Here is a 21,721-nt window from a genome sequence, read left to right as displayed (position 1 = left end):
CGTCATTTCTCATTAATTTTTCTTTTTTACCAAAGTAATACATATGCCATGCATAGTTAAAATGCAAAATAGGCTTGTAATGAAAACCATCGGTCCCTAACCCTGCCGTCACCAACCCCAGTCCTGTTTTTCACTGTTTTGTTTTGGGTTTTTGTTGTTGCTGTTGTTTGGTCTGTTATTCACCACCCTATTTCCAAAGAATATGCTGCATTGATACGCTGATTTTAAGACATTATCTGTTGAACTATTGTTAGCTCGACCAGGGTTTAGCTCTTTTACTTCTACTCCGTTTTCCCTCTTCCTCTTCCTCCACTCTTACTACATTTAGGTCAGGATTCTTTTGTTTAATCATTGGGAATGTCTATGTTATTATGACTAGGTAAATATTGTTTATGTTGAGGCAAGTTGTGTGCTGTGATTTTCTTTCCCTCTTTGTGTATCTTTTTTATTTTTCCTGGAGTTAATATTTCCTCTCTCTCTCTCTCTTTTTTTTTTTAGTAACTCAGTTTTGTAAATGTGTTGTTAGCTGCCTTCACGTTGGCTCTGACTCATGTATAACAGAACAAAACGTTTATGTATAACAGAACAAAACGTTTGTGTATAACAGAACAAAACGGTGCCTGGTCCTGTGCCCTTTTCATGATTGTTGGTGTGTTTGAGTTCACTGTTGTGGCTATTATTGTAGCAAGCCGTCTCATTGAAGGTTTCCCTCATTTTCACTGACCCTTAGTTTTACCAACCAGGATGTCCTTTTCTGGTGATTGCAGAAAATGTACCTATCCTTATTTTTTTTTTTTTTCCCTGTGCTTCTCAGGGAAACCCTGGTGGTGTAGTGGTTAAGTGCTACGGCTGCAAACCAAAGGGTCGGCAGTTCGAATCCACCAGGCACTCCTTGGAAACCCTATGGGGCAGTTCTACTCTGTCCTATAGGTTTGCTATGAGTCGGAATCGACTCGATGGCACTGGGTTTGGTTTTTTTGGTTTGGTGCTTCTCAGATCTATCATTTGCCTGACAATATTTCCTAAATTATCAAATATATCCAATATCAGTACAGTCTTTCCCACTGACACCTCCCTTGAAGGACCCTCCATGCTCCCGCTGTGATCTTGGCCAACCACTCTTTGCTGCAGGGCTCTCATTCTGGGCCTCTCCTTGCTGCTTTCTTAAATCAGCGTCCTTGCTTTCTGGGCTCCGTATCTTCCTCTTTATTGCTTTAGTCCCTTATTCTGCTAGAGCATACCCTACAATAGCTTCCTAAGAAAGGACCCACGGGAGATATATTTTTGGAGTCCTTGCTTTTCTGAAAATCATTTCATTCTGTTTTCACACTTAATAGTTTGAGAGGTGTTTTGGATTGAGTTGTGTCCCCCAACAATATGTGTTATAAATCCTAACCCCTATACTTGTGGTTATAATTTCATTTGGGAATGGATTTTCTTTGTTGTGGTAAGAACGTTATGAGAGTAGAGTGTATTTTAAGTCAGTCGCCTTTGAGATAAAAAAAAGAGAAGATTAGGCATAGAAAAGCAAGCAGAAATGGGGGGAAGATAGATGCAACACCACATGAAGATCACCAAGGTGCCAAGGAACACAAGCTGAAAAGAAACAAGAACTTTCCCCCCAGAGTGGACAGAGAGAGAGCCTTCGCCTAGAACTGGCGCCCTGAATTCAAACTTCTAGCCTCCTAAACTGTGAGAAAGTAAATTTCTGTTCGTTAAAGCCACCCACTTGTGGTATTTCTGTTACTGGCCCGAGATAACTAAGACAGGTGGGTATAAAATTCTAGGTTAGAAACTGTTTCTATCAGAAACCTGAGGCCACTGTCTCATTATCCCCTTGCTTCCGTTATTGATGTTGAGAAGTCTGGCATCACAGTTTTTTCCAGTTCTTGGTATGTGACCTGATGTTTTATCTCTGGGAGCTTTTAGGGTCTTCTCTTATTCCCTAGTGGTCTGGAATTCTACTGTGATGTGTTCTGGGAAGGATCTTTCCCCAGTGATTGTACTGAACACTCAGTGGGCCCTTTAAATCTGAAAACTCATGTTCTTACATTGAGAAGTCTCTCATATTATTTATTTATTTCATCCCTTACTTTTCTGTGTTCTCCCTTTCCAGTATTTCTATTTATTGGGTATTACACCTTCTAAATTGATTGTGTTTTTCCCTTTCTTATCTTCCTTCTCTTTAATTTTTTGTTTATTTAACTTTTTTTGAAGACTTCTCAACTTCATTTTCCAAGACATCTATCGATTTTCAGTTTCTGCTACCTTATTTTTAATTACCAAGAGTGCTTTCTTGTTCTACGACTGATCCCTCTTCACAGCATCTTCCTATTGTTTATGGATGCAATATCTTGCCTAATCTCTTAATGGATCTTAATTATAGGGTTGTGGTTTTTATACATTTCTCTTATCCTATGTCTCGTCTGCTTGCTGTAGTCTCCTTGCATCCATTTGTCTATTTCAGTCTCTGCCTTTCACATGGAGACTTCCCTCAAACACCAAGTAATCCTTGGTTCTCTGTTATTCTTAAATTGTTATTGTTGTTGTGTGCCATCAAGTCAATTCCGACTCATAATGGCCCCATGTGACAGAGTAGAACTGCCCCATAACTCCGTTGCTGTCGAGTCAATTCCGACTCATAGAACCGCCCCAAAGGGCTCCTAAATCTGTAATCTTTACAGAAATAGATTGCCAGGCCTTTCTCCCGTGGAGCCACTGGTAGGTTCAAACTGCCAAGCATTTAGTTAGCAGCCGAGCACTTAACCATTGTCCCACCAGGGTCCCTTATTGGGAGGCATCAAAAACTGTTTGTACAAGTTCTGCTTGTCAACTCTGGGGCTTTACGTTAGAGTAAATGGGCATCAGTTGTGGTTGAATAACACCAATGATGGGGAACTCATCATTCACTAGGAAATTGATTCCTTTAGTAGAGAAGGAATTGTTCTTTTCAACCCTGAGTCAGTATCTGCCATCCTAGAATTTGGTTTTAGTTGTGTCTTAAGGTTGTGTGTTAGCATATTTCAAGAAGTTTCTGTGCACACACTTTTTGGTTACAGCCCTTTAAAAAGTAAGCTTTAACAAAAAGCAATTCTAGGGGCTGTATAGCAGTAGTGATACTGGGTGGTACAAATGATTAAATGCTTAGCTGCTAACCAAAAGGTTGGCAGTTCAAGTCCACCCATAGGTGCCTGGGAAGAAAGGCCTGGTGATCAACCTCCAAAAAATTAACCATTGAAAACCGTACGCGACACAGTTCTACTCTGACGCACACGGAGTTGCCAGGAATCTGAATCACTTAACAGCACCTGGATAGTATCGATTAAGCGGAAGTCAGAGAACCTTGGCTCCAAATCTTGCCCTCGGTGCTAGGTAGGTGACCTTGAACCTCTCCAACCTTTGATTTCCTTGGCAGTAAAATGGTGATGATAAAGGTAATACTAGATGACCAGTTGGCGTCACGTTGACTTCAACTTGTGGCGACCCCATGTGTGTCAGCGTAGAACTGTACTCCACAGGGTTTTCAATGGCTGAAACCACCTACCTCAAAGGGTTCATAAGATTTATCAATTATGCTTAAAAAAGTGCCTGGCACACACTCAAGAGTCTGTAAGACTTTTTAAAGGTATTGTTCCAGGCAGTTGAATGTTATAAGTCAATCTCTCAAGAGAAGTATCCTCTAAGTCTCCTCTGGTCTTGGGACTAAGTTCTTGAGGGTTGTAATCACAACTCAGAGGACAGAAATTGAAATTTTGGCCTCATTATTGGTTGGGTGCCTTGGTTTCCCCAACCTGCTGTGGAATGGTGGGAAGATAGGACAGCAAGCATAGTTCTACAAACCTGTTTTCCCTTCCTTAACAATTAAAACTTCTCTTCCCATTAAAAAAAAAGAAAAAGCTTTTTCTTCTGATGGTAAAAGAAATGCATGTTCTCATTTTTTAAATGCAAATACAGAAAAGTATAATTTCCATTGGCTTTTGTTCATTGGCTTATCGACCACCGTGCTGATCTTTAACCTTCTTAGAAGAAGTGTTGGCTGCTGGGGCCCTGGGGTCTGTGGGTTCCCCCGTGCCGTGCCGTGCCCTGCCCACAGTGCCGGGAAGCAGTATGACTGCCCCTGTCCTCCACAGGGCAGGAGCCATGGAGGCCAAGGAGAGTGTGTCCTCTAGAGATGCCTGTCTCTGCACTGCCCCAGGGGCTCGGGGGCTCTGACAGCTCGCTCTGATCTTCCCTGACACCCGGCAAGAGCAGCTTCTGTCAGCCCTGGGAGCATGGGTGTCACCTGTGATTAATCCTCAAAGTCTGAAACAAGCAAGTGACTGATTAAACAGCGGTGTCCTGGGGTCCTGTCTTTGAACAGCTGCCCCACCCTGGGATCCTGGCAGGTTTCTGGCAGCTGTGGAAAAGGTGGGGCGCCTCCTCACCTTCTCAGGGTTTGAGTCAGTTTCCCTTCTCCAACCTCCCTTGCTCCAGAAAGAGAACTGACAAGTCCCCATAAACCCACCTCCTTGGCTGGACAGCTGGAGGGCCTGAGCTGTGTGTCAGCAGTGGCCTTGTCAGTCACCGTGAGCAACGCCACCCTTGGGAAATCACACGCAGTGTGCCATGGCAGGTTCCTGCCCAGCCTGTGGGAAGCTGGAGGCCAAAGACATAATTCACAGTGAAGGGAACTCTTCCGGGTGTGGGAATGCGGTGTGCTGCTTTGATCTGATGAATTAGCCGCTGATTAGAATGTCTCCACTCTGCAAGTGCTTTTGTCGAACCCCAGCTAAGACCCCCACACTGCCATGAGTGATCCCAGAGGCTCCTGCAGACCTGTCCTCCATCCCTGAGGCCTTAGGGCTTGGGGTCACTGACCTTCCAGGCTGTCCTTCCTCTCAGCAGTACCTGGCGGCAGTCCACCCCATCAGTGCCACTTGGAGAAACGCCATCACATGAGTTCCTGGCCTTTTCTTGCCAAGGAGTGTTGCTTTGATACTTGAGTGATTCTCTCTGTAACCTCCACCCAGCTTCAGATCTAATGGTCTTTTCCTTTTCAGATCTCCGCCGTCCGAACTCCGGGTCCAGACTGAGACCAGCTCACGGAAAGACAAGGCCCAGCCAGAAATAATAGCATAGCAGTTCCTGCCTGTTGAGCACTTACTGAATGCCAGGTACTTGACATACATTGTTGTTGTTGCTGTTGTCAGTTGCACTGACCTCACATACAACAGACCAAAACGTTGCACAGTCCTACGCCATCTTCATGATCCTTGGGATGCTCAAGTCCATGTTGCGGCCACTGAGTATTTTGAGTGCCTTCCAGCCTAGGGAAGGAGCCCTGGTGGTGCAGTGGTTAAGTGCTCAGCTGCTAACCAAAAGGTTGGCGGTTCGAACCCACCAGCTGCTCCACAGGAAAAAGATGTGGCAGTCTGCTTCCGTGAAGGTTACAGACTTGGAAACCCTATGGGGTGGTTCTACTCTGTCCTGCAGGGTCACTATGAGTCAGATCTACTTGACAGCAATAGGTTTTTTTCCTAGCTGTAAAAATGGTGGGGGGTGGTAGGGATGGGTATCTAACCTCCTCCAGTCCCACAAGGGGAGAGAGAACCAAGATCAACAGCGCAAGGCTGACTCCCAAGAGGTGGAGGCCAGACAAGCCTCCTCTTTCCACCATCTTTACTGATTCTGACACCAACCGTCCCTCCTAGAACATTCTACTACTCTTCAGTAATTCATTGCCATGGCCACAGAGAATTCACAAACCATACTCACGATTATGGGGTTTATAAGGGAAGTAACGGTCACAGTTCAGGCTCAGGAACACTCAGGATACAGTTCTTCCATCAGGACAGCCTCTCCCCAGCTGTGCTCGCAGGCAGGCCCCCTCCCTGGCCCTAGGGCCTCTGCCCAAAGGCACTCACCTTTCTCTCTCCGTGGGCTGGGAGGCCCACCGCTCCTGCTGCCCTGTCTCTCCTGCCACCATTTCTTACCGTCTTCAGGGTTACAGCTTGTTTTCTATCTCTCTTTCTCCTGCTTCCAGGAGCTTCTCAGCACAGGGATCCCAGGTCCAAAGGACGCACTCTTTGCCCCTGGCTGTTCTTCCTTGGTGGTGGTAGGATCCTTCTCTCAGCTCTGGAATTGGATCTTTTGAGGCAAAACTGACCAATCCCCTTGGTAGGCCACAAGCACCCTACCACACAGTCCCGTACAATCACCTGGGTAGGAGCTACAAGACCAAGGCTAGAAAGGCCACACACAAAAGTAATTAATCGCACCACACCAGCCTAGGGGGCTCCTCTTCCAGCACTATATTGGACAATATTCTGTGACATATGTTGTCTCCTTTAAATTTTAAAAAATGTAAAGTCAGGGTTACCAGAGACTGAATGGTGGAGTGGTAAGAGAGGGTCTCAGGCAGAGTATAGGGCGGAATCAGGCTCTGAAGCCAGGAGGAGTTTGGGGGACAGAGAGAGAAGAGCAGCATGCCTGGGAGACAGCTTTGATGAGCCCATGGGGGCAGAAGACAAAACCATGCCAGCCCTTGGAGGCCAGGTAAAGATTTTCAACTTTAACGTAACAGCCATGGGAAGCCACACACTGCATGTTGTGAATGGATGAGGGAGGGAATTGAGGCCAGCCACTGTCGGGGAATTTGTGCATGGAGAGACAGTCTCCTGATCTTGTGCTTCTCACGTTAAAAAAAAAAAAAAAAGGTGACCCTTCCTGTAGAGCCTGGCCCAGGTGCCTTCAAGTAGCTTTCCCAGTGCTTTGTAGCAAGCAGACAGTATTTAGTATTTGACTCAGACGAAGCCAAGCACTGCTGAGGGTTGGGTCAGAGTTGCCGCGGCTCTGGCTAAGAATGAATGGAGGCAGGAACCATCCAGCCCTGTGGGCTGTTAAACTTCAGAGCCACCATGTCTGAGAGTGCATTTCTGGGCAAATTGTCTTCAAAGAGACTGCCCAGAGCTTAACGCGCTTAACACACTCATTCCAGGTGATGGGACTGAATCAGGATGAGTTATAGTGAAGTGTGTGGGATGAAAATGCATTTGAAATTGTGCCCTAGCTTCTATTTTTCTTTTGAGGCTAGCTACACTATCCACGGAGTCCCTGGGTGGTGCAGATGGTGAACACACTCAGCTGCTAAATGAAAGGCTGGAGGTTCAAGTCCACCCAGAGGCACCTCGGAAGAAAGGCCTGGCAATCTACTTCCAAAAAATCAATCACTGAAAACTCTATGGAATTCAGTTCTGCTCTAACACACATGGGGTCACCATGTGTCAGAGTCAACTTGATGACAGCTTGAACAATATTCAGTTTTTGACCATGAAATTTTTCATACATGTACAAAACTGCTTATATAATGTGTGTATATGAGACAAAGGACAATAACATGGACACATGTGCCCCCGGCAGAAGCAGCAGCACCGTTTCCATATCAGTGATAGCCCCATGTGCCCTTCCATGGCCACATTCCCCTCACTGGCCCTCTCCAGAGTGGTCTTATGAGTCCCAGCTTCTCTGAGTGGTTCTACTATAGATCCGGTCTTAGTGACCCAGGGCTGCTAACAGAAATACCACAAGTGAGTGTTTTTAAAGAATAGAAATTTGTCTTTACACAAATTCTTTTTCGTTGTTGTTAGTTGCCCTCAGGTCAGTCTGTTGTTGTTGTTGTTAGGTGCCATCGAGTCGGTTCCGACTCATAGCGGCCCTATGTACAACAGAACAAAACACTGCCCTATCCTGCGCCGTCCTCACAATCATTGCTATGTTTGAGCCCCTTGTTGTAGTCTCTCTGTCAGTCCATCTTGTTGAGGGTCTTTTTTTTTTTTTTTTTGCTGATTCTCTACTTTGTTGTTGTTGTTGTTAGGTGCCGTAAAGTCAGTTCCAACTCTTAGTGACCCTGTGTACAACAAAACAAAACACTACCCAGCCCTGTACCATTCTCACAATAGGTGCTATGTTTAAGCCCATTGTTGCAGCCACCGTGTCAATCCATCTTGTTGAGGGTCTTCCTCCTTTTCTCTGACCCTCTACTTTACCAAGCATGATGTCCTTCTCCAGGGATTGTTCTCTCCTGATAACATGTCCAAAGTACGTGAGACAAAGTCTCACCTTCTCGCTTCTCAGGAATAGTCTGGCTGTATACTTCTTCTTCCAAGGCAGATTTATTCATTCTTCTGGCAGTCCGTGGTATAGTCAACATTCTTGGCCAACACCATAATTCAAATGCATCGATTTTTCTTTGGCATTCCTTTTTCATTGTCCAGCTTTCACATGCATATGAGGCCATTGAAAATGCCATGGCTTGGGTCAGGTGCACCTTAGTGCTCAACGTGACATCTCTGCTTTTAGGAGTATACCCGCTGCCATGGAGTTGATTCCAAGTCATAATGACCCTACAGCACAAGGTAGAACTACCCCATAGGGTTTCCACGGCTGTAATCTTTACAGAAGCAGATTCCCACACCCAAAATCCCAGATTTCAACTACACCAACACAAGGTCTCATTTGCCTTATTCCACACTACACATACAACGACAACCTCAGAAGAACAATACCAACAAGACCGAGGGCAGTATAGTTACTGATAACAGTTGAAGATGATTTGGCTGTTCTTGTCTTTGTAGCATATCCCATTAGGGATGTCTAATCAAATTTCCCTGTGTAAAAGTCCCTTAGGCTATTCCTCACGGTAGGGCTGTACTACCAATTGAATACAAACTTTAATTTTTTTCACATTAAAAATTGTTTTTTTATTCAGTTTTGCTTTCTGAGTTGTAACATGTATATAAAACAGAATATATTCAAATAAGTCTAGCCTCTATACTTGTCCCTTCACCCCCACTACCCTCCCTCCCTGTATAAATAATCTTTTTAAAAATTATATGGTTTATTCTTCCATTGTTTGTTTTTAGTATGTGAGGAAATAAATATTTAGATTCATATCCCCTTCCTTTCTTAGATAAAAGGTAAAGTACCATATATTCTTGTCTTAGTCTGGATTCTCTAGAGGAGCAAAATTAGTAAAGTGTGTATAAATATGTAGAGAGAGAAATTTACTTCGAGGAAATGGCTTGCACAATTGTTAGGAAATGGCTCACACAGTCGTGGGGCTGGCAAGTCATAAATCTGAGGGTTGGGTTACAGGCTGAAGACCTCTGCTGGGCCATGTGGTAGCAGGATCAGATAAACCCAAAATCTGCAGGTCAGGCAGCAGGCTGGAGACTTCTCCAGCTTGCATCCCAAGAGCTGGAAATCAGGCAACAATAAGAGCGTAGGTCAAGAAAAAGAGAGTGAGCTCTGCCAGAACGTCCATTTATATACTGGAGACAGGCCACATCCCCAAAAAAACTCTCCTTTCAACTCTTCATCTGCTCACATCAGATGACATTATGGAAAGTGATTACATTATATTATATTTTGGAAGAAGGAGTCCAGTGTCAGCCAAACCACTGAGAATCGTAGCCTAGCCAAATTGACACATAACCATCCCAGTACTTTTCGCCACTTTACTGTCACTTAGCAACCTCTTCTAGAGGTCACGCCAAAGGAGCTGATGTAGCTCTTCAAGTGCAGCTACTTTACTAACCTTGCTGGGTTTGTATCTAGAAGGAAGAAGGCCGGAGATGGACGACTACATGGAGACGCTGAAGGATGAGGAGGATGCCTTGTGGGAGAATGTCGAGTGCAACCGGCACATGCTGAGCCGCTACATCAACCCAGCCAAGCTCACCCCCTACCTGCGCCAGTGCAAGGTCATCGACGAGCAGGACGAAGATGAAGTGCTCAATGCTCCCATGCTGCCGTCCAAGATCAACCGGGCAGGTACACCTAGGACCACCTCTGAGGGGAGCGTGGCCACCTCTTGTGGTGGCTTCAAGAGATGCCTTTCTGTTGGCTATGCCACAGTGAGGTTTCTCTGGATTGGAAATTTTTACACTAGGGTCCATAGGCCTCCACTCACCCCCACCCCCTAACCCAGCCATCCATGAAAAGAACTCAGAGGGGTCCATGAACTTGGCTGGGGGATAATTCCATCTTTATATTACTAACCTAAGCTGAAACTAAAGAGCGTTGGTGGTGCAACGGTTAAGCTCTAGGCTGCGAACTGGAAGGTTGGTGGATTGAACCCACCCATCGGCTCCGAGGGAGAAAGACCTGGCATCCCGATCCCATAAGATTACAGCCTAGAAACCCTATGGGACAGTTGTACTCTGTCACATGAGGTCGCCATGAGTTAGAATCGACTCAAGGGCACCCCAACAAAAACTCCCTCGAAATTACAGTACTTATTAGATCTTCCAAACCAACTTGTTAATGTGTTAATAACACATTTATTACTACATCACAGATTTGTTTAATATTTGATAATGGCACTTTATTATAACTGATTTTCTTTATAATCTGACGTATGTTATTTTACCTATTTAAGAATATTATTCTGAGAAGGGATCTGTAGGCTTTCCAGACTGCCGAGGTGGCCCGTGGCACACTTTATCATATTCAGTGAGGGTAATAAGTATGGTTTGTGAAACTTATTTCAGTTTTATACACACACACATATACATATGTGTACATGGAGTCCTTGGGTGGTTTAAATGGTTGACATGCTCAGCTGCTAACCAAAAGGTTAGCAGTTCGAGTCCACCTAGAGGCACCACAGAAGAGAGGCCTGGCAATCTACTTCAGGAAAGGCAGCCATTGAAAATCCTAAGGAGTGCAGTTCTGCTCTGACATACATGGGTAGCCATGAGTCGGAATTGACTCAACCACACCGGCTTTATATACACACATGTGTTTGTGTGTACATACACATACATGTTTGTGTATTTGTCTTTGCATATTGGTACCAAGTCACAGTGTAAAACGTATTTCTCTCTGGGATCAACGTCTAGAAGTTTTGAGACTCCCTGTCCCACAGCATGGTTGGTAAGAAACAGTGCGTCTCCTGCTGCTCTCCTTTGCACCCATGGCAGACATCACTAATTACTCACAGCATTCTTTCCCACTGAGCATGCACGGAACTTTGGAATCCTCAACACAGTGCTCTGGGCAGCTTCACCAAACAGAGTTGACAGAAGATGAAACTTATTTATTATGTCTGTCCTAGGGAACGGGCAGAGTTTTAGGATCTCAAGGGAAGAAATACCTGAGAACAAAATTTTTCAGGCAGGGCCAAGAAATGTGAATGATAAATGGAGTCAGTGGGAGAGAAACTGGCAACTGCTAAGCAGATTACATTTAGGTTAAAGATGTTTCCAGACCGTGTGGTAATCCCAAAGAGCATTGGGCTATGCCTGCTTCCTACTAACTCTTCCTAGCTCCCCACCCAAATGTGTGTCTTCCTGCTCTGAGTCCCAGAGAACCGTGTATCGTTCCATAACGGTTATTATACTCCCAAGCTCCTTTGGTCACAGAAGGGCTGGTATCTAGGTGGTTAAATTCAGCCCTGGGCAGTTGGGAAGCACTTTGAAAGTGTTGGCTTCCTGTGGCTGCAATTCCATTTCTCCTGTTTTTACCAATTTCTTAGAGAAGGGAAACTAACACTCCCGGAGAACCTCCTGAGGGCCTGGCACTTTGATTTACATTATCTGGACTCCCAGATGGAGTCCCTGGAGTCCCAAGTGCAAATGGTTAACGCACTTGGCTGCTAACCCAAAGGTTAGCAGTTTGAGTCCACCCAGAGGTGCCTTGGAAGAAAAGCCTGGTGATCTACTTCCAAAAAAATCAGCCACTGCAAACCCTTTGGAGCACAGTTCTGCTGTGACACACACAGGGCTGCTGTGAGTCAGGGCCAACTCGATGGCAACTGGTAACTGATGGGATTTCAAGATACAACTCAGGTGTGATAGAATGTGGTGAGACGGTCCCTCAGGGTTTATTGAGGGATATGAGGCAAGGATAAGACAGGTCTGGACACCAGCATCCAATCAGACATGGACTCCTCTCACTGAGTGATTTCCTCTAGGCCGGTTGTTGGACATTCTCCATACCAAGGGGCAAAGGGGCTATGTGGTCTTCTTGGAGAGCCTGGAATTTTACTACCCAGAACTCTACAAACTGGTGACTGGGAAGGAGCCCACCCGGAGATTCTCCACCATTGTGGGTAAGTGGCCGCCAGGAACATTGTGGTTCTAGTGGAATGTTTACGTGCGTGTTCAGTGGTGTGATGGTTCTAAAGCTGTGAGTCTATGACATGAGGACAGTGGCCTTGTGGATTTGTAGGCTGCCGACCATTTATTCCTCTTTTTTGATGATGAAAAGGAGCCTCTGGGTGGTGTAAATGGTTAACACACTCGGCTGCTAACCAAAAGGTTGGAGTTTCGAGTCCACCCAGATGCACTGCAGAAGAAAGACCTGGCAGTCTGCCTCTGAAAAATCAGCTATTAAAAGCCCTGTGGAGCACAGTTCTACTCTGATACCTGTGGGGTTACCGTGAGTCAGAGTCAGTGTCAAAGGCAACCGGCTAACGACACAAGGTAGGTAGCAGAGGGGCAAAGTGAAGAAGCAGCCGAGAGAAGTGGGTGGCCATGGAGCATCCCCCGTGAACGATGCTGGGCTGCAACAGACGTTCATCCTGTCCTCTGGCTCTTGTGACCGTCTTGCATGCTCTCTTGCCAGTGTCCTGTGGGTCAGAGCCCTTGGTCATCTGATCTCTCAATTTTTCTTTCTAAATATTCTTCAATCAGTCTTCTCTCCATCTCCGCCATCACGCCAGTCCAGGCCACCATTAATTCCGTGTGTCTATTCTTGCTCTGCTCCAGTCCTTTCTCCATTCATTTCACATTACCTTCGCCTGCATAAAAGCTGTCCGTGGTTTCTCATTGCTCCACTATAAAGAGCCAGGTCTTTAATGCAGCCCTCAAGGGTCCTACACAGCTCAGCCTCCCAACATGGAGGCTGACACCCCCAGCCGCACCTTCTTACCTCTCCCTCCCTCTCTGGGTTCCAGGCATTTGGGACTTCCTTCAGTTCCTGAAGTGTACCTAGTTCCCCCCCTCCCTCCCCATACAGCCTTGGCAATATTATTCCACCCTTCCCTCCTCAATTTAGCATTTCAGCTCAAGCATGGGAAGCCTTCCCTAACCACTCTGTCCACCAGAGTGGTGTGTAAATCTGGTTACACACACACTGTGGATACATGCAGGTTGCCTTAAAGGCTATCTCGATTCTAAGTAGCCACAAGACTCCTAGGATGAAGACTCCCTCCAGAGGCATCAGCCCCTCTCTGGGTGCTCTGTCTATCTATCTAGTCTGATTGAGTCATACACAGGAGACATGTACACAGTGTTGGCAAAGTGGAAGCTGCTGTGATTACTCATAGTAACTATCCAGAATCCTCCTCCCATTTATTCTTTCTCCTCTAAAACCCAGGAGTGGTTGCATGGGATCTCAGTTCTACTGACACCAAGTTCTTTGTTCCCCCTCCCCCTACACACACACTGTCTCTCTCATAGCCCCAGCCTTAGTCATCTAGTGCTGCTATAACAGAAATACCACAAGTGGGTGGCTTTAACAAACAGAAGTTTATTGTCTCACAGTCTAGAAGGCTGGAAGTCCAAATTCAGGGTGCCAGTTCTAGGGGAAGGCTTTCTCTGTTGGTTCTGGGGGACGTCCTTGTCATCGATCTTCCCCTGGTCTAGGAAATTCTCAGTGCCGGAACCCTGGGTCCAAAGGACCCGCTCCCCTCCTGATTCTTCATTCTTGGTGGCGTGAAGTCCCTATGTCTCTGTGCTTGCTTCTGTCTTTTATATCTCAAAAGAGATTGACTCAAGGTACCATCTGATTTTGTAGATTAAGTCCTGCCTCATTAACATAGCTGCCTCTAATCCTACCTCGGTAACATCATAGAGGTAGGATTTACAACACATAGGAAGATCACATCAGATGACAAAATGGGGGACAGTCACACAATACCGGGAATCATGGCCTAGCCAAGTTGACACGTATTTTGGGGGGACACAATTTGATCCATAATACCCCCTAAAACCCTTCTTTGTGAAGCCTACTCAATCTGTAGTTATATTTTTGTATGATCTTTTCTTTTTCTAAATATCTGTCTTCCTTAGTGGACCATAAGCTCTGACTACCAGGACCAAGCCTGGTTTGCTCACCCTGAGCCCCCAATTCCTAATAAATAGTAAGAGCTCAGTAAAACACTGATTAGGTGTTTGAACTAGTGACGCCTGCCTACGTCCGGTCCCCTCCTTTACCCTCCCAGCCCTCGGGCCTGACCGGGTGCCCCCTCTCCACAGTGGAGGAGGGCCACGAAGGCCTCACTCACTTCCTGATGAACGAGGTCATCAAGCTGCAGCAGCAGATGAAGGCCAAGGACCTGCAGCGCTGCGAGCTGCTGGCCAAGTCTCGGCAGCTGGAGGACGAGAAGAAGCAGCTGACGCTGATGCGGGTGGAGCTGCAGACCTTCCAGGAGCGGTACTACAAGATGAAAGAGGAGCGAGATGGCTACAACGACGAGCTGGTCAAGGTCAAGGATGACAATTACAATTTGGCCATGCGCTACGCCCAGCTCAGTGAGGAGAAGAACATGGCAGTGATGAGGAGCCGGGACCTCCAGCTCGAGGTGAGGATATGCACACACATCGGGGGCTACTGGGTGGGGTGGGGCTGAGTCAAGGGGACACAAATGCTGCTGGGGTTGAAGACCACCACACCAGCAGGTGCAGACAGGGGCCCTCGTCTAGCCAAGTGAGAGGCAAAGGCAGACACAGAAGACCAGGGACCCAGATTTGCGTTTGTGCAGGCATATGCACACAGCCCCTTTAGCGGCTTCCTCTGTGAGTTGGAATCGACTTATTGGCAATGAGTTTGGTTTTGATTTTTGCCACCCACTCAGGCACCCAGATCCTCCATGTGCATGTGCAGACATAAGTACACAGGCCTTGTGGGGCTTCCTGCCACTGCTCAGGTAGCCAGGTCCACCTTGCACATGTGCAGACATGCATACACAAGCCTAGTGGTGCTTCCCTCCACCCTGTCAGGTGGCCAGATTTGCCACACGCATGTGCAGACATGCCACATGGGCTGCTGGGGCCTCGTCCAGCCAGGTGAGGGAGAGTGGTGACACAGGCCGGCAGGGCCCTCCCACCACCACCTCAGACACCCAGATCCATCATATGCATGTGCAGTCATGAGCACAATGGCTCTTCAGGCTTCTCGCCCTGGCTCAGGAGTGCAGATCTGCCATATGCATGGCCTACGAAGGGGGAACAGAGGACACAGGAGCTCAAGGCCCCAGACTCTGGTGCTCAGGAAAATTGTCCAAGAAATGGACATGGTACCTGCTACGCAGAAACTGGAGCACCTTGGGGACAGGGCTCTGCCCTTCACAGCTGTATCCACAAAGCCCAGCATGGTGCCTGGCACAGTATGTTGTTGGGTGCTGTTGAGCTGATTACAACTCATGGCAACCCTATTATGACAGAGTGGAACTGCCCCATAGGGTTTCCTAGGTTTAGAAGCCAAGACGACAGACTTCATCTCACGTACTTTGGACATGTTATCGGTAGGGACCAGTCCCTGGAGACGACATCATGCTTGATAGAGAGTCAGTGAAAGAGAGGAAGCTCCTCAATGAGATGGATTTACAGTATCTACGATGGGCTCAAGTATAGTAATGATTTTGAGGATGGCATGGGACTAGGCAGTGTTTCATTCTGTCGTATGTGGGGTCACTGTGAGTCAGAACTGACTTCATGGCACCTAACGACAACAGTCTTTACGGGAGCAGACCCTGTGGAACAGCTGGGTGAGCTCGAACTGCTAACCTTTTGGTTAGCAGCCAAGTGCTTAACCATGGCATCACCAGGGCTCCTTGGCACCGTATGGATTGTCAGTAAATATCAGTGACTGACTCAACAGCCAAATGATTGAAGGCATGAATGAGTTTACCTTGGAAATGGAGAAAGGGAAGGGAACTGGTTTCATTCACTCATTCCTTCTATTTATTGAGTGCCACCACGCACCTAGGCTCTTTTTCCAGGTGTTGGAATCAACTTTACGGCAACAGGTTTTTTTGGGGGGGAGGATACAAAACTCAAGACTAAGGCCCTGAGGTCATGGGGCTTACCTTCTAACCAAAACAGATAGAGACAATAATAATAAGTGCTATGAAGAAAAGAAAATAAAGTCCCTGGGTGGTGCAAAGGGTTTGCATTAGGCCAGTAACCAAAAGGTTGGCGGTTCAAACCCACCCAATGGCTCTGCAGGAGAAAAACCTGGCGATCTGCTCCAGTAAAGATTATGGTCTAGAAAACCTTGTGGAGTTCAATTCTACCCTGGAGTCGCCATGAGCCTGAATTGACTCGATGGCACAAGACAACAAGAAAATAGGGTAGGAAGTTAGAGAATGAAGGGTGCTATTTTAAGTAGGGTGGCAGGAAGCGGCACTCTGAGAAGGTAACTTGCTTGAGCAGAGATCTGAACAAAGGGAGGGAGCCCATGCTGTACAGCTCTCAAGGAAAGAGCGTTCCAGGCAGAGGCAAGAGCAAAGGCAAAGGCCTAAGTTGGGGCCATGCTGGGATTTTTGAGGACCAGTAAGGGAGCCAGTGAGGCTGGAGCCAAATGAGCAAGTGCTAGGAAATGAGGTGGGAGAGATGGCCGGGGGCCAGAGCAGGGGTGCATGGTAAGGGCTTTGGAATTTACTCCAGGCATAATGGGAAGCCACTGAAGGATTGCGAGCTGGGGAGTGACAACTGATTTATATCTAGAAGGATCACTCTGGCTGCTGTGTGGAAAATAGATTCTCAGAATATTTATTAAGCACCTGCCATGTGTAAGGTACTGTGCTAAGCACTGTGGGGGACACAAGGATAAATAAGCTGATCTCTGCTCAAGTCACTTACAATTTAGTGAAGCAGACGGATCAGCAAACAATCAACTGGAATCCAGGTGTGTTGAGTCAGTGCCTGAGTGGCCAGTGGAGTGTATGGGTTAAGAGTATGTGCTTGTCAGCTACACTAAACCAAAAGCAAAGAAGTTTCCTGAATAAACTGAATGCTTCGAAGGCCAGCGTAGTAGGGGCAGGGGCTTGGGGACCGTGGTTTCAGGGGACATCTAAGTCAATTGGCATAATAAAATCTATTAAGAAAACATTCTGCATCCCACTTTGGAGAGTGGTGTCTGGGGTCTTAAACACTAGCAAGCAGCCATCTAAGATGCATCAATTGGTCTCAACCCACGTGGAGCAAAGGAGAATGAGGAACACCAAACACACAGGGTAATTACGAGCCCAAGAGACAGAAAGGACCACATAAACCAGAGACTACATCAGCCTGAGACCAGAAGAACTAGGTGGTGGCCCGCCTGCAACCGATGACTGCCCTGACAGGGAACACAACAAAGAACCCCTGAGGGAGCAGGAGAGCAGTGGGATGTAGACCCCAAATTCTTATAAAAAGACCAGACTTAGTGGTCTGACTGAGACTAGAATGACCCCAGAGGTCATGTTCCCCAGACCTTCTATTAGCCTAAGACAGGAACCATTCCTAAAGCTAACTCTTCAGACAGGGATTGGACTAGACTATGGGATAGACTGGTGAAGAATGAGCTTCTTGGATCAAGTAGACACATGAGACTATGTTGGCATCTCCTGTTCGAAGGGGAGATGAGAGGATAGAAAGGGTCAGAAGCTGGCTGAATGGACACGAAAAGAGGTAGAGGAGGGAAAGAGTGTGCTGTCTCATTAGGGGGAGAGCAATTAGGAGTATATAGCAAGGTGTTTATAAATTTTTGTATGAGAGTCCAACTTGATTTATAAACTTTCATTTAAAGCACAATAAAAATTAAAAAAAAAAAATATGTGCTTGTAAATCCTGGAGATTGGAGTTCAACTCTTGGCCCCAGCCTTTACCGCTTGTTTGACTAATGGCCTCAGTTTCCTCATTTGTAAGCGGCAATAATGAGACAAATATATGGGCCCTGTAGGGTTGCCGTGTAGAGTGAGAGAGTTCACGTATCAACAGTCTTGCAAATCGGCTCATCTCCTGCGCACTCCAGTGCTAGCATTTCACGCTCAGTTGGGTGGGGCTAGGGATCTGGGACTGGACCCAGAACAGGACGCTTGAGCTGATCTTCAAAGATTCCAAGGACTTTTTTGTGTGACAAGGAGAGAGTTCTCTGCTATTTTACCTAGGATTCCAACCGAAACCAAACCCATTCCCATCAAGTCCATTCCGACTCATGGCAACCGCCTGTGTTACGTAGAGTTTTCTTGACTGTAATCATTATGGAAGCAGACCACCAGACCTTCTGCGGTACTGCTGGGTGAGTTTGAACTGCCAAACTTTCAGTTAGTAAACTCAAAAAAAAAAAAAAAAAACCCATTGCCATGTAGTCAATTCCAACTCATAGTGACCCAATAGGACAGAGTAGAACTGCCCCATAGGGTTTCCCAGTCCGTACCTTTATGGGAGCAGACTGCCACATCTATCTCCTGAGGAGCGGGTGGTGGGTTCTAACTACAGACCTTTTGGTTAGCAGCCCAGTGCTTAACCGCTGCACCACCAGGGCTCCTTTTTCCGCTAGCAGTTGAGCACAAATTATTTGCAGCACCCAGGGACCTTACTGAGGGTTAGTCTATGGAAGGGACATAAATTTCTCTCCTAGAACTTTCTTCTGTATTAAGTTTTCCTGGGGAATCCCTGAGTGGTACAAACAGTTAATGTGCTTGCTGATAAACAAAAGGTTGGTGGTTCAAATCCACCCAGAGAAAGGCCCGACGATCTTCTTCCTAAAATCAGCTATTGAAAACTTTATGGAACACAGTTCTGCTCTGATACACATGGGGTCACCATGAGTCAAAATCGACTCAACAACAGTTGGTTTGGGTTTTTGTTGTTGTTGCTAACTGAGAGGTCAGCGGTTCGAACCCACCAGCCACTCCATGGGAGAAAAGACTTGGCAATCTGCTCCCATAAAGATTACTGCCTGGGAAACCCTATGGGGCCATTCTACCCTGTCACATGGGGTCACTGAGTCAGAATCGACTCGATGGCACCAAACAACATATTAATAGTGAGAAAGCATGTCTAGAACTTGAAAGAACATCTGGCCAGCTGAGTTGTGCCCCTGGGTCATTTCTCAGTCCCTCGTTGCTTCCCTGCATGCCCCTCTTTTCCTTCCTAGGGCCACAGGGTTGCAGCAGCAATCTCTTCTTTGCTAAAGCCACCGCGCTGTACCTGCCAGATTTCTTAAGACTCTTCTCGCCACAAGCCTCAACTTGAAAAAGGGACCCAGCCCTTTGACGCTTCTCTTCCTTGCAACCCATGAAAACAATCTCCTTGCTTCGAGTGTTGTACAAAGGCCAGTCAGTCCAGGGGAGTAGACGAACTTAGGTAATGGGAGGATGTCAGAAAGGTTCAAGAAGTCATCAGCTCATAGTTCCTGACGCTCACCTCTTGAGGGTGACACTCGGCCCATCTCTAGTTGTCCCATTTCTAGGTGCCACTGGTCTTCCAGGAAACCACTCTCTAGCACTAAATTTGCACAAATTCTTTTTGTGTTTTTAGTAATTTATTTTATTTTGTTGTTGTTGAGAATATACGCAGCAGAGCATACACCAATTCAGCAGTTTCTACGTGTACAATTCAGTGACATTGATTACACTCTTCAAGTTTTGCAACCGTTCTCACCCTCCTTTTCCAAAGTGTTCCTCCCTCATTAACATAAACTCACTGCCCCCTAAGTTTCCTTTCTGATCTTTCCAGTTGCTGTTGATATAGGTTGATCTTAAAAGCACAATGCTCAAGGCAGATACCCTTTACTTACTAGTTAAGCTAAACTATTTTTTGGTTTAATGAAGACTTCAGGGGACATTTTTGGTTTAATATTTAAAGATTATCTCAGGGCAATAATTTTGGGGATTCATCTAGCCTCCATGACTCCAGAAAGTCTGGATTCCATGAGAATTTGAAACTCTGTTCTGCATTTTTCCCCTTTTGATCGCGATTCTTCTGTAGAATCTTTGATCAAAATATTCAGTGATGGTAGCCGGGCACCATCCAGTTCTTCTGGTCTCATGTGTACATAGATTATTTAGGTTAGAGATCCTGTGAGCTTACAGTCTACTGGGTTTCAAGCTTATTTTTAGCAGCAGAGCTGTTTCTTCAAATGATGTCTTGTGCAAAACCCAAGTGAATAAAACATACAAGCAGGGCTGCTCTGGGGGGCAGAGTTCAGGGTGGGAGCCCAGGGCCTTGACCTGTCAGAGTTCACTCCCTAGGGTTTTCCAGGAAAATCCTTGAGTTCCAACGCTCAGAATTTGGAGTTCATTATAAAAGGGCAATTAAATGATAACTTACACCTCGGAGAAACACCCGCTTGATTATCTCCTATCCTAATCTATAACCTGTTGCGGCTCCCTGGGTGGTACAAAGGGTTAAGCACTGGGCTTAAGGTTGGAGGTTTGAGTCCACCCAGAGGCACCTTGGCAGAAAGACCTGGCTATGTGCTTCTGAAAATTCAGCCACTGAAAACCCTGCGCAGCACAGTTCTACTCTGACACACATGGGATCGCCAGGAGTTGGAGTCAACTCGGTGGCAGCTGGTTGATTATAACCTGTTCCACCCTACAAAAGTCACTGAGGGAGTTTTCTAAGAGCCATATAACCCCTTTAGGACCATTCTATAAAGAGCCCTCGTGGCACAACAATTAAATGCTCAGCTGCTAACCAAAAGGTTGGCGGTTCGAGCCCACCCAATGGCTCTGCATGACAAAGATCTGGCAGTCTTTTCACATAAAGATTATAGCCTCGGAAGCCCAATGGGGAACTTCTACTCTGCCACATGGAGTTGCTATGAGTTGGAATCGACTCAACGGCACACAACAACAACAGGACCATTCTAAATGAACTAATCAGGACTCTCCATCAACAGGAGATGGTGGTTTAGGAAAAGGTCTCTTTGCTCCATTCTCTGCTACCCACTGGAACAGGGCAAGCAATTCACACAGGTCATGCTGGGGGTAGGAGGGCCCAGAGCAGTGTTGCCTTCTCAGAGTGCATCATGCCAGCTGCATGCTCTCCTTGGCACCCTGGGGGCATTTCAGATTGACCAGCTAAAGCACAGGCTGAACAAGATGGAGGAGGAATGCAAGCTGGAGAGGAACCAGTCACTGAAGCTGAAGAACGACATTGAGAACCGGCCCAAGAGGGAGCAGGTGCTGGAGCTGGAGCGGGAAAACGAGATGCTCAAGACCAAAATCCAGGAGCTGCAGTCCGTCATCCAGGTAAGCATGGGGTGATGGGTGGAGGGGCCAGGTGAGTACCATGTGGTATGCAGAGGGGCGAGGGCACTGAGGAGGCATGCCTGCCAGGGGATCCACGGCCCTCCCGCTAACCTCAGGGCCCCGTCAGCCTTGGGGCCTTGGTTTCCTCCTCTGCCAAGTGGGGGAGACCACAGCACCCACCTCTAGAGCCTTGCCACTATGTGAGATAATACTTGTGAAATGTTTCTTAATGGGAGAGCTCCCAGAAAATCCCCGTTCCCCGCAAAGCCAGCACCTGTGAGGACAAAAAAGCATATTAGGATACCCAGTTGCCCTTCAAAATTTCAAGAAACTCAGCCCTCAACTCTGTGCCATTTTTTAAAACCTCAGGTGCCTCCCACAGTGTCATCCCCAAGTCCTCTGTGGGTATAGAGGAGGAAGTTGCAGAGAAATAGCATCCCCCAGGGGAAGGAAAAAGGTATTCGCCCCCTTTTTGGAGAATTATCCGCCCCT

The 21,721-nt window shown here is 46.7% G+C and overlaps 1 protein-coding gene across 8 annotated transcripts in view; it reads left to right on the top strand.

The window, feature by feature from the left end:
* CARD11 (caspase recruitment domain family member 11) overlaps positions 1-21,721 on the top strand; it is a 135,518-nt gene that overhangs the window by 86,378 nt on the left and 27,419 nt on the right. For all 8 annotated transcript variants that reach the window (XM_003416501.3, XM_023555927.2, XM_064295979.1 and 5 more), the window contains 5 exons: positions 5,040-5,153; positions 9,595-9,810; positions 11,954-12,091; positions 14,241-14,566; positions 21,050-21,229. In XM_003416501.3, coding sequence (XP_003416549.3) covers positions 5,147-5,153; positions 9,595-9,810; positions 11,954-12,091; positions 14,241-14,566; positions 21,050-21,229 — 867 coding nt within the window. In that variant the 5' untranslated portion in view covers positions 5,040-5,146. The remainder of the gene's footprint in view (positions 1-5,039; positions 5,154-9,594; positions 9,811-11,953; positions 12,092-14,240; positions 14,567-21,049; positions 21,230-21,721) is intronic.

This window comes from Loxodonta africana, chromosome 12 (assembly GCF_030014295.1).
Source record: "Loxodonta africana isolate mLoxAfr1 chromosome 12, mLoxAfr1.hap2, whole genome shotgun sequence".
NCBI classification, from domain to species: domain Eukaryota; kingdom Metazoa; phylum Chordata; class Mammalia; order Proboscidea; family Elephantidae; genus Loxodonta; species Loxodonta africana.
The sequence above is the reverse complement of the archived record's forward strand: the minus strand, read 5'-3'. Positions and strand labels throughout refer to the sequence as shown.